This window comes from Nyctibius grandis, chromosome Z, assembly GCF_013368605.1.
Source record: "Nyctibius grandis isolate bNycGra1 chromosome Z, bNycGra1.pri, whole genome shotgun sequence".
NCBI classification, from domain to species: Eukaryota; Metazoa; Chordata; class Aves; order Nyctibiiformes; family Nyctibiidae; genus Nyctibius; species Nyctibius grandis.
In genome coordinates this window covers 39,280,399-39,292,511 of record NC_090695.1, presented here as the reverse complement: position 1 = coordinate 39,292,511, position 12,113 = coordinate 39,280,399, and the positions used below count along the sequence as shown (strand labels likewise).

The window sequence follows — 12,113 nt, the reverse complement described above, 5'->3', positions numbered from 1 at the left end:
ACTAGGTAGTATAGCTATTTCCCCCACTCTGGTCTGAGTGCAGTTTTAGCATAAAAAGCAAACATAAGGGCCTTGTCAAAACACTCCAAAGCCAAGCTGGAGACTATCTTGCTGCATTACAGACTTTAAGAGAGTAGGGGGATGAAAGTGCACTTAGGAGTGGTGTGAAGCCAGCGGATTTGAAGCAGAAAGAATAGGCAGGTCATTTTCCCTTGGAGAATGAGGAATAATTCCTAGGAACTCTGGAAGACCACAAGTGTGGCCAGAAAATGTCAGTGCAGCCTGTATTTGGAAGGTTTTTGTCACAAGATCCATTCCAGCAAGGTCATGTGGACCAGCAAGAGCGTGCATATTCATCTTTTTTTCATTTTCCTGTTTGCCTCTCCTCCAGTTAGGTGAAAGCTGGAATTTTATATCGTTCCTAAGAGAGTGGCACTTTTTTTTTTTTTTTTTGATATTTCCACCCTGAAGCATTTTCTTCTAATATCTTAACTGACAGGGATAGTCTGCCTTACTCCCTGTAAGAGCTCCCTTTGGGTCTGAACTCAAAACTTCTCTGAGGCAAAAATGAATCTACTAGGACTCCTCTTGATTTATGATTTCACAGAAGGATTTGTAATCTGAGTGAGAAACTAGCTTGTCAAAAAGATGCTGAATTTTATTTGAGCCCTCTGGGCCCTGCTTCCTCTCTTGTGCTAGCTTGGAAAATGATTGAGTATATGAAGGTGTACCCTTGAATGTAGACCAGAGGTTATCTATGTGAATTTAGGTAATCAGACATCTGCTGATCCTGCATTGCTCAACATTCAATTTAATGGGGACTTTGTTAAGTATAAAAGCCCTTTCAAATGAGTAATTCAGCTCTGGATTGGATGCAGCACTGGAAAACATACCTCCACTGGGGAACACGCTGACTGTGGCAGGAATGATGTATGAAACATAAAACCAGAGGCCTCTTCCTTCCGCTGTAATTCCTGTGGGCTGGTTCCTGAAGTCCTTAATCAGCAGCCAATGCGAACATTGACTCTAGCGGGTTTGACTCAAACGAGAAAGGGATGTCCCTGGGAAGAAATCTGAGGGTGGGATCCCAAACCTGTTTTTGACAGGGTGAGCCTTGCCCACCCTGCTCTGGCCTGGTCCCAGTGTGGAAAGGAGGTGGTCACCAGCGGTGGACGATCCATGGTGGTGTTTTAGTTTCAGTCAGGAGAGGGCTTCCTCAGAAAATCATTTGTTCTCACTGTCCTCGTTTTGGTGCACATTATGGAGAGGTCTTGCTGTACCCAGACTGAATTGCTTTCAGAAGGAGAGATGGGCAGAGCAGTGCTGCCCAAGTGTGAGTGAATAGAGACTCCTGAACTGTTACCCTTTTGCTCACTTGTCTACACAAATGAGCTCAATATGTGGGCAAAGTAGGAAAATAAATTACGAGAAATGGAACAAAAGGGACATTAAATAGAGTTTCTAGCCCAACACAATATGGCTCACTTGGCTGTATCTCAGATTAACTTGCTTTTTTCTTCATCTAGGTGAACTTGCTTTTGTTAGGCTGTTTTTGTTGGCTTCACAGACTTTTTTGACTGCAGGCTATACTAGTAGACAGAAACAACCCTTTCTTTGTGCAGCTTATACTTCTGCACTTTAAGTAATCAAGGCTGTAGAAGCCATTGCAATGCTCGCTTATCCACTATTTTGTAGTGGAGGCAGTGTTAATCAGCTACCTGTGAGTCACTAACTCCTGTGCTGATTTTCTCCCTTGCAGATGTCACCGTTGTCCACACCTGCCCACCTGGCCCTATAAGAAGTGTGAGAAGCCATGCATGCTGTCGGAGTACACGGACCAATACCACCTTTATCCTATCACTCTTCCCAGAGGCTCCTTTAAGCCAAAGGAAGCATACAAGATGGCACAGATATCCATGGAAGGCATCTCTACTACAAAGTATGAAAAATAGTGAAAGAGAGTGAGAACTTTGACTTAGATAATGTGTGTGCGAGAGATGGGTAACAGAGAAAAGAAAAATGGTTGGTTTTCACAAGGGGAGCCTGAAAAGAACAATGTTGAAGTTGTACAAACATTCATGAGGGTTCTGTGAAGGGAGGGCTGAAGGTCTGAGGCCAGCTGTTGTAGTGGAGGCAAGCAGCTATTTTTCTTGCACTTCTTGGAGGCTGAGATGTGATCTGATCAGAGAATACATGGGCTGTAGAAGCACAGTCATGGTCTTGGCTTTTGCTCGCTTTATGTTTTGGAAAAGCTTCTGGGAAACCAGCAGAAATGTTGTCTGGGAAAATATGGATGATATTGGAGGAGTATTTTTCTTTTGTTCTCTGTTTTGTGTGGCACTTTGTACACTGTAACGTGAGTGACTGGTTTCCTGAATATGGTAGAGCTTGATAATTGGAAAAGGGGTGTGGGTGTTTTCCTCAAGGCAATCATTGTAGATTGCTGAGCTGTTTCTGCTTCTCAGCTATGTTGTTGCTCAGTGTTGGTGTTCGGCAGAAGTCGTCACACTTGCACTGTGCCCATTTCCCTGATGGAAGTAACTTCTAAGACTCTTCCCCGCTGCTGGTAGAGTGATGTGCCAAGCACTTGTCTCCAGAAGAAACTCATAAAAAATAGGAACCTTGTCCTTTAATATGAATCTGAGAACTTACCTTTCCTCAAACAGCGGCTGCTACCTGATCTTGATGTTTACTTCCTTTGTCATCAGAGGCACAGTGGTGAGCAATATCACTTTTGCCTTTGCTGAACCAAATTAGACACCTAGGAGATGCCGATGGCTATTAATAAAGTCTTAACAGCTAAAACCACCCATTTGTCCTCATCCTGACATGGAATCTCTACCAACTCCTTCCCCTACCTATGCCTTTTTAAGAGTTGTCAATTTAAATCACAAATGTTGCTGATGAAGTCTGAAATGCCCGACTTACATTTGGGATGCCTCTGTCTACATGGGAGTTTTCAGCAACAACTGAAAGGGTCAGAGGGTTTCAAAGAGCAGACTTCACTTCTTTATATGCCTTCCATCTCCAGTGTGAGATGAAGCAGCTAGACATCTTTGTGTCTACCTATAACTAAATCCTGGGCTCACTGGTATCCGCTTAAGCCAGGCGAGGAGGGGCAGACACCATATGGGGTCTGTCAAGGAGTTGTTAGAAACTTCCTGTTCAATCAGCAAAACTATCCTTGCTCAGATAAGGCTAGTGATTCCCACAGTAACTGTTACTGCTGGAATTTAGAACAACTTCGGAAAAGCAGACTAATAAGAAAGCACAGAAACTACTTATATTTGCTTTTCCAGAGCATACACTCTACCAAATACATAAAACTTGCCTACCTTTGTAACAGAAGAAAACACAGAGCCTGGACAGTTAGCCATTGGATTGCAAGTCTTGTAGTCCTCTGGGCAACACTGGTAAGAAAATACAGCCAGCGTGAAAGTACCAAGGCCTAGTGCAAAAGTACCACCACCTATTAGAGTGCTGCTAAAAGCTCTGATTCTTTGTGGCTAAACTCAAGAGAGAATGAATTGACGGAGTGTAACGGAATGACTGCAGGGACTGTGAGGCCATCAAACACTGAGTTTTCACCAGTCTCCTCTAATAACACTTTGCTGAGTGTTATATGTCACACTGCAACAGCACGCCCCCTTGATAAAGCCTGGGAGTTGCAGACAGTACCATTTTTCATGGCGTCTTGAATGCAGGTTGCCACCAGTTTATCAGCAGATCAGTCTCCTCTGTAATCTCCACTGCAGGTTCTGTTGTATCGCAACAGTCAGAGTGGGACAAGGTACTCCCACTGCCAGAAAACCCTTATCACACTGGTGAAGAATAGCCTGCCTGTGACCTGCTCCTTGCATCTGGTACAGGCTCAGCTGTTTCAAACGTGGGATTGTGCAGCATAATGTGAGTGGCTTGGGAAAGACCCTCTCTGTTACTGAGCCCTCCCTGCTACTGAGGATGCTGCATGCCTGTTGTGTTCCTGCTTGTCTTTTCTTGGTCCCTCTTAAAAAACACATTGGCTTTAAATTGCTGACAAAAGTATGCCAAGGGGCTACAACATGTGTGACATCTACATAAGTACCTCTTGATGCTCTTGGATTTTTTTTTCACTTCTGCAATTATATTTTTACCCTTATACCTAATACTTTGCAATGTGAACTCTTTTGCCTTCTGCTCCAGACTTTTGAGAACCTTGTTTATTTGCTAAGATACGTAACCAATACAGTATATTCAGAGGCTCAGGCTCTTGCCCCCCCAGCATCACTCCAGATGCAAAGCGCAATATTAATATTAGAATAGCTCCTGTACTGACTGTTTCTCCTGGCTGGCTGCCGATGGTGTAAACAGATCTGCACACCAGTGGAAAAGCACTCTTGACATTAGAGACTGAATTTGCTTGTGCCAGCTAGCAGACTCTCTGCCATGTACCAAGGGATGTGGGCAGTGAAATAGGTTCAGGTTAGTGAATGTTGGATGGTAATGTTTTCTTCTCCATCTTGTTTCTGTAATGTTTTGTTGGAGTTAAGGAACACTACTCCAGTATCTTAAAATAGCTGTTTTGCAATGGTACTGGAGAAAAAGCTGACTGACTGACCATGCTGATATTTCTTTCCTCAACTGGTTTTGCTGTAAAACTGTTTTGTTGTTACCTCCCTATCCTGGGCTGAGCTGCTGTACAGTGTGTTGTCTGGGAAGGCTATTGTTACCTCTCTCGTGTTTCCCATACATACTAGATAGCCTGCTATAATTATTGGGCTTTTAAAAGGAGTTATGTCTTCTTGTGTAACTCCACTGTAGAACAGAGGTAGCTTTGTGTAAGGCCATTAACCTCACTTGGTGGAGAGAAAGGGGAACCTGGACTGCCTGAGGTTGTCCAGAGCTGCCTCAGTTTTCAGAGTCCAGGTTTCCAAATGTGAAAGGCTTGTGTGTTTCATTAACTGCTTGTATCCTATCCAGGCTTTCTAAGGCTGTGGAGATAAGAGGAAGTATTAATTTCTTTGTGTGTCCAGAAAAACGAACATCATTTTTTCCTTAAGACAAAAGACATAATGAAATTATTCTTCACAGGGGAGATTACATAGCTCATGAAGTGTTGCCACAGAAACGTAAACCACCTGAAAAGCATGTCAAGAGTGATGAGAGTATGGACTTGACCTCCACTTATAAACAAGATTATAACTCCTACCCTCAAGTCTCTCAAGTACCTTCATGCCTCCCCCGTGCGACGAGATGCGTCCCCAGTGCCAAGATGGATACAAACACCACTTACAAAGGTATGTGCCCTTGCAGCTTCTTTCGGGACTTCACCAGTATCTTCATTTTTTAAGAAGACAGATCAAAACAATGTGCAGTTGTTATTCCTTCTGTCTGTGTATGCCAACAAGCTATGCAGGAACCACAGAGACACAAATTGTTGGGAATACAGCCCCGCATTAATGGTAGCATTGAGATCTCCCTGAATTCACCTCCTTTGCATGTCTGACAAGCCTACAGGCATCCTAGGTAGAAGAAGGGCCATATGAACTCCTGCAAGTGTGTCCAGCAGCATCATCTTTAGGATATACTGAACATACTCTTGGTATACTGCAGGGCTAGTCCACACATTCAGTGGATCATACACATCTAAAATATGTAGAATTTGCTAGGTCTGAGCAGGTCATGAAGCATAGGACCGTTTTTGTGTGCACTGCAGAGTTAACCTGTGGGTGTGCAAGAGACGTATATGGGAATTATGGGGACACACAAGTTCCACACAAATGTCCAAAGCACTCAAGCTTTACTCCCGGTAAAACAGGTGAACTGTGCATCTAACTATGCCCTTGTTTCTCAGTAGCAGTAACTTGGTGTAGGTGGTTTGTCTTTGTGGGACCTTTGTTCCTTCCTCTCCACCAACATGAATTCTTTTCTGCATGCACTGTGAGAAAACTTTCAGTTACACAGTTGCAGTAACTGTGCTAGTTTTGGTAGTAAGTTCTAAGCAGAAAATCAGAGGATTTTGACTCCCCTCTGCACAACTTCCAGCTAGGTAACATTGCTAGGCAGATAGCATTTATGTATTTCTTAAGCTATTTTTTAATTCTTTCACTTTATTTTTATTACGCTGTGCAAATATAAAAGCTTATGATTGGTGCTGGCATTGAGATTTGTCCCAATGTACAGAAACAATTTTTTTCTTAAAACTCAAAATGATAAAGGAAGTAAGGAAATAAAAGGTATGTGAACACAGTGTCAAGATTACCCAGCTGAAATGACTAAAATTCAGACTTCAGTGCAGCTGCATGTTTGCAACGGCATACACTGGAATTTTTACATTGAGCGCACAGGAAATACTATCCATTTAGAGTGACTTGAGTTGTGAAGACTATAACCTGCAGGTGCAAAATACCCATGTTTACACAATTTTGAACACGCTGTTTTGCATAGGCAATGTCACCAGATGGTATTCATTGGAATAGCTTCAGTGAAGACAATAAAAAAAAGGCTGCTTTGCACAAGTGGAGGATCTTTCCTTCTGTGTTTAGATATCCTTAACTTCTCTGTATCTGAACCAGATGTATATCTTTGTCTTTTATCAGTGTTTAGGTCAGCACCTTAACTGTTACTCCAGAGCTCTAATAAAATGTATCACAATGACATTTGGTTATAATTTGCAGTATTTTTCAAAACACTGCAAATGTAAATCTTCATCCAAACCCCCTCAAAGATCAAGTTGCATACTGAATTAATTCCCTTTTAAAGACTCAGGTTCACAAAAAATACAAGTTTTCGTTGTGCTATTCTCTAAGCATTGCTAGGTTTTACTGATCACTGCTCAGTGTGAAATTTTGAAACATGCTATTGAATTAATTATCATAATTCAAATATTTAAGCAGCATATAAAACAGTGGTGCATTGGTATTGAATTACCTTTCCTACTGTATTAGCATACTCCTTTGCACTAAACACACTGTATCCCAAATGACACTGTAGGTTTAAGAAGGTGCTATTGCATATCACAATTAATGTCAGGTGACTTTGCAACTTAAGGTTTCAGAATGCTCATCTTCTCCAAACTACACACGTAGCTGTTTCTATCCATCTGCAGGTACGTAATCTAATTTTAGTTTTGTCTTGCTTGGTTATAGTGAGATCACAGAATCACAGAATCAACCAGGTTGGAAGAGACCTTTGGGATCATCGAGTCCAACCATTGCCCGGACACCACCATGTCAACTAGACCATGGCACTATGTGCCATGTCCAGTCTTTTCTTAAACACATCCAGAGATGGTGACTCCACCACCTCCCTGGGCAGCCCGTTCCAATGTCTAATGACCCTTTCTGAAAAGAAATTCTTCCTAATGTCCAACCTGAATCTCCCCTGGCAAAGCTTGAGGCTATGTCCTCTTGTCCTATTGCTAGTTGCCTGGGAGAAGAGGCCGACTCCCACTCCGCTACAACCTCCCTTCAGGTAGTTGTAGACTGCAATAAGGTCACCTCTGAGCCTCCTCTTCTCCAGGCTAAACAACCCCAGCTCCCTCAGCCATTCCTCGTAGGTCAGACCCTCCAGACCCTTCACCAGCTTGGTCGCCCTCCTCTGGACTCACTCCGGCACCTCAACATCCTTCTTGAAGTGCAGGGCCCAGAACTGAACACAGTACTCAAGGTGCGGCCTCACCAGTGCCAAGTACAGAGGGACGATCACTTCCCTAGACCGGCTGGCTACACTATTCCTAATAGAGGTCAGGATGCCATTGGCCTTCTTGGCCACCTGGGCACACTGATGGCTCATGTTTAGCTGCCTGTTGATCAGCACCCCAAGGTCTCTTTCCGCGGGGCCGCTTTCTAACCACTCTTCCCCCAGCCTGTAGTGCTGCATGGGGTTGTTGTGGCTGAAGTGTAAGACGCGGCACTTGTTGTTGTTGAACCTCATGCCATTGGTCTCGGCCCATCTATCTAACCTGTCCAGATCCCTCTGTAGGGCCTTCCTACCCTCCAGCAGATCGACACTGCCACCCAGCTTGGTGTCATCTGCAAATTTGCTGAGGGTGCACTCAATCCCTACGTCTAGATCATCTAAAAAGATATTGAACAGCACTGGCCCCAGAACTGAGCCCTGGGGAACACCGCTAGTGACCGGCCACCAGTTGGACTTTGCCCCATTCACCACCACTCTCTGGGCACAGCCATCCGGCCAGTTTTTAACCCATCGAAGAGTCCACCCATCCAAGCCCCGGGCAGCCAGTTTGTCTAGGAGGATGCTGTGGGAGACAGTGTCGAGTGCCTTACTGAAGTCTAGATAGACTACATCCACAGCCCTGCCCTCATCTACTAAGCGGGTCACTGTGTCATAGAAGGAGACCAGGTTGGTCAAGCAGACCTGCCTTATTGGAGGGTAGATGTGCCTAACCCTCCAATAACACATTGTTCATATCCTCCGTTCCCTCCTGTACCCCCTAAAGTTTTCAAGATTGTGCTACATGGGAAACTATTAATATCTATGGGAGAAGAATTAGAGTTACAGTAAAATTGTAACATATTTTGAAGGAATAGTAGCACTGCTGGCTTACACTAAGTAAAATAAATTCATAATGCCTATGAGGTCTCCAAAAGTGTAGAGCTTGTAAATTTTTAAAATTGAAGACAGATGGATTTGCTTGTCATATTTTGAATATTTTGCAAAAGCTGTGGTTTTGTCCAAAATGCACAGATTATTTTCCAGCAAAGATGATGGGAGAATGTAAAAAGTTTTTTGGTAACTCTTAGTTGGCATATGAAATGTCAGATCTTTGAATGAGCCTTGCTTAGAGATGGGCTGAATTTCATTAGCTTCTCACTTTTTGACGCTTTACTAATGCATTCCCTGTAATGGCACGTGTCCGTGTGTGCTTGTGGTTCACCCTGCTGGACCATCTCTCCAGGAAAATGATGTACCCTAGGCACAGGTCAGCACAAGGTTAGCAGCCCACCAATGCCGTGGTGCCTGGACACCTCCTGTTCCCCAGAGAAACAGGAACACAGAGGGCATTTAAACACCCCTGGCACTAGCTGAACACTAGCTGAGCACACAGCCTGTGATTCAGTGGCACCAGCAGTGGCAAATGAATGTCTATGCTGGTGCACACAGGCAGGCCCCTGTTCTCAGTTGACTACACTAATTACTGGCATGAGGGCAGCTCTGTACCCAAGGATGAGGGTGCTCGCTGGGAGCAGCACGGTGCTTGTGGCTGCTGCTTCCTCTCTTGTGCCAGGGCAGAGCAAATTGATTTGAACCAGAAGGACTTTAAATGGACACCTAATTGGGCCAAAAAGTAACATTTTTTTTTTTGTCAACTTCACGTTGTAATGAACACATCCTTTGTGTAATTTTGTTTGTGCAGTACAATAGCCACTGCCATTCAGAAGGAGTAACTCTGTTTGGATTGGAGAGTTCAAAAATCCTGATACCTAATTGCATTATTTACTCTCTAGTACTTTGAAATCCAGACTTCCTTCCTGCACAGAGTCAGCTGGAAGCTTATTTGTCTCATGACTCTCAATGTGGTTTGAAAGGAGGGAGAATTAAAAAAATAAAAAAGACCTGGGTTAGCTCCAAGACTATTTCACTGCAACTTCCCACCAGTAACCATAATGCTCTCTAGGGGAAGTTGCACAAGATTACTAGGAACAGAAAAAATGATGGTCTTGTGGCTGGAGCACTGGTCGGAGAGTTAGGCAGCTTTACAATAGATTTCTAGTGTGACTGAGTGCAAACCTTTTTAAGTTCCAGTACTTCATTTTTTTTCCTGATATCCTGCTGATGAAGGAAGATATGAATATCTCTAAAATGCCACGCAAAATGTTTTCTTAGTCATGAATTTGGATAGCAAGATTTCTGGAGTATGGACCATCTCTGCACTATGACTCAGTGCTTCAGATCAGTGTAGGCTTGGTCTGCAAACTTCAGCACAGTTTTTCTAATATGGAAGAAATGAAGACAGACTTACATGCTCCTTCTTAGTTCCTGCTTGAACTGACAGCAGGAGTACCACAGAGAGCAAAGTCAAGAGCTGATGAGATGCCACACAGCACAGCTTGCTGACACCAAGATGAGCTGCAAAACCCTGAACTCAGCAAACAGTAGGCAGCAGCGCATCTGTGCAGCTGAGAAATCAGGTCATCCCCAAATGAGAAGGTACAAAGAGGAAGGGTAGCTCTGCGACCTGGCCTTTAGAGTGGAATGGTGGACATCCAGTTCTCCTTGCCCCAGGGATACTGTGGGAGACACCTGAACAGCCTTCTGCAGGCATAGGCATACTCTGCCTGTGCCCTGAGGCAGCCACAACACAGCTGCATGAAGGTAAATGAAGGGGGTTGAAGTCAGTGTCATGATACTCCACTTTCATGATTTTTGGTTGACTGAGCATGAGGACAGCACCCACTCAGTCACCTGCAGAAAATGTCTCTGCAAGACCGAGAATGTAATTTAGTCTTCCCACATTGTATTTTACCATGTCTGTAGGTATGGGTGGGTACAGGACTATTTTCATTCTATTTTCTGCTAAGCATTTCCAGGGGTTAGCACACTAGTATATAATGTGTGCTCTTTTAGTAGGATTTGTCAATCATTGCAACATCAACGAATATTTATTACAGTAGAAAATGCAATAATCAAAACATAATATGGTATATGCCTAAACTCACCAAAGAACTTCAGCTGAGTACTTAGATGGGATTCCTCTTACATTTCAGGTGACTACGTGCTATGGAATGAACCAAAGACAGAGATGATCCGACCAAACAACAGGTTTTGCCCGTCAGAAGAAAAGTTTGACCACAAAACCATTGTCCAGGACGACTATCTCTACAGGGGGCCGGTTGCCACTCAAAGCTGCAAACCTCTGAATCTGGTCCAGAAAAACAAGGTTCCCTTTGAGAATACAACCAATTATAGAGTGAATTATGTGCCACATCCTCTTAAGAAACGTTATATCCATAAATATGAGAAATACAAGGTCAATGAGATCCCATTCGATGGCCTCACTACCCACAAAATTTCTTACAAGGGACTGGCTGGTCAGCCAGCCAAGCTGGCAAAACCATACCAGACGAAGCGTCTCCATGATCTTCCGTTTTCCTCTACAACCGAGTTTCAGGAAAAATACCAAGCCTGGCCACGGCCTCTTGTATTCACCAAAAAACCCGATGTATATCTTCCTTCTCTGGAGAAAATGGACCTTCACACCACTACTCAGATACATTACAAGCACCCAAATGGCAAACCAGCCAAGATCTGTCGATCTTTGCCCCAGCTTAAAAAAAGTACTGAGCCATTCAATAGCTCTTCTATAATGAAGGAAGACTACAAGCCTTGGCTGTGCAAGAGACTAAAACCTATCACTCATGCTCCAGAGCTGACTTTCCCAGCAAAACCAATGGATTGCTTGACTACCTTTCAGGCCCATTATGTGCCTCATCCACTCACAGTTATGAAGAACTACAAACCTGGCTGGTCAGGCCCAAACCAGCACACTCTGCTAGATGCTAAAACCACCTACGGCACCAGCTACACACCAAAGCGCATTGTTAGATGCTTGGCCTCTTACAAAGACCCACCCGGTTACGTCTTTGAGGGAACTGATGCTGATGGTCACAGTCTCTATCTCCCTGCTTCCAAGAGTGAGTGCCTGCAAAGTGGACACTGTAAGAAAACAAGAGTGGATGCAGCCTTCTTGGAAATGGATTCAAAGAGCAGGGCCTCAGTGAGCTACAAATGACAGCTTGATTTTGTTTGTAACCTTCTTTCAAGCCAGCCACTGATTTCATATTTGGAGAGCTCTTAAAATAAACTTAATTCCCAGGCATTGGCTTTTTCTAGATCATTTGCACAAACGAAAAATATAACATCCAGGGAAAAGACACATTCTTGTTTATTTTTTTTTTCTTTTTACCACCTAACTCTTGCTCTTTAATTGAGAGAGACAACCTCCTCCTGAGACACTAAAAGAGAGACCTCATAGTAACATACATTATTATTGGTGTAACGGAAGTTCAGCTGCATCCATGCTGACAGTGGTAGAACAGCCTCTTCAGATGAATTATGTGCTGTGAAGTCACACTTAAAAGTCATGGCTGGATAACAAAGTCTAAGAT

The 12,113-nt window shown here is 43.6% G+C and overlaps 1 protein-coding gene across 2 annotated transcripts in view; it reads left to right on the top strand.

The window, feature by feature from the left end:
• Nucleotides 1–11,843, top strand: part of LOC137676952 (stabilizer of axonemal microtubules 1-like) — a 51,482-nt gene extending 39,639 nt beyond the window's left edge. For both annotated transcript variants that reach the window (XM_068424139.1, XM_068424141.1), the window contains 3 exons: nt 1,760–1,939; nt 5,071–5,276; nt 10,713–11,843. In XM_068424139.1, the coding sequence (XP_068280240.1) occupies nt 1,760–1,939; nt 5,071–5,276; nt 10,713–11,737 (1,411 nt within the window). In that variant the 3' untranslated portion in view covers nt 11,738–11,843. The remainder of the gene's footprint in view (nt 1–1,759; nt 1,940–5,070; nt 5,277–10,712) is intronic.
• Nucleotides 11,844–12,113: the final 270 nt, after the last annotated feature.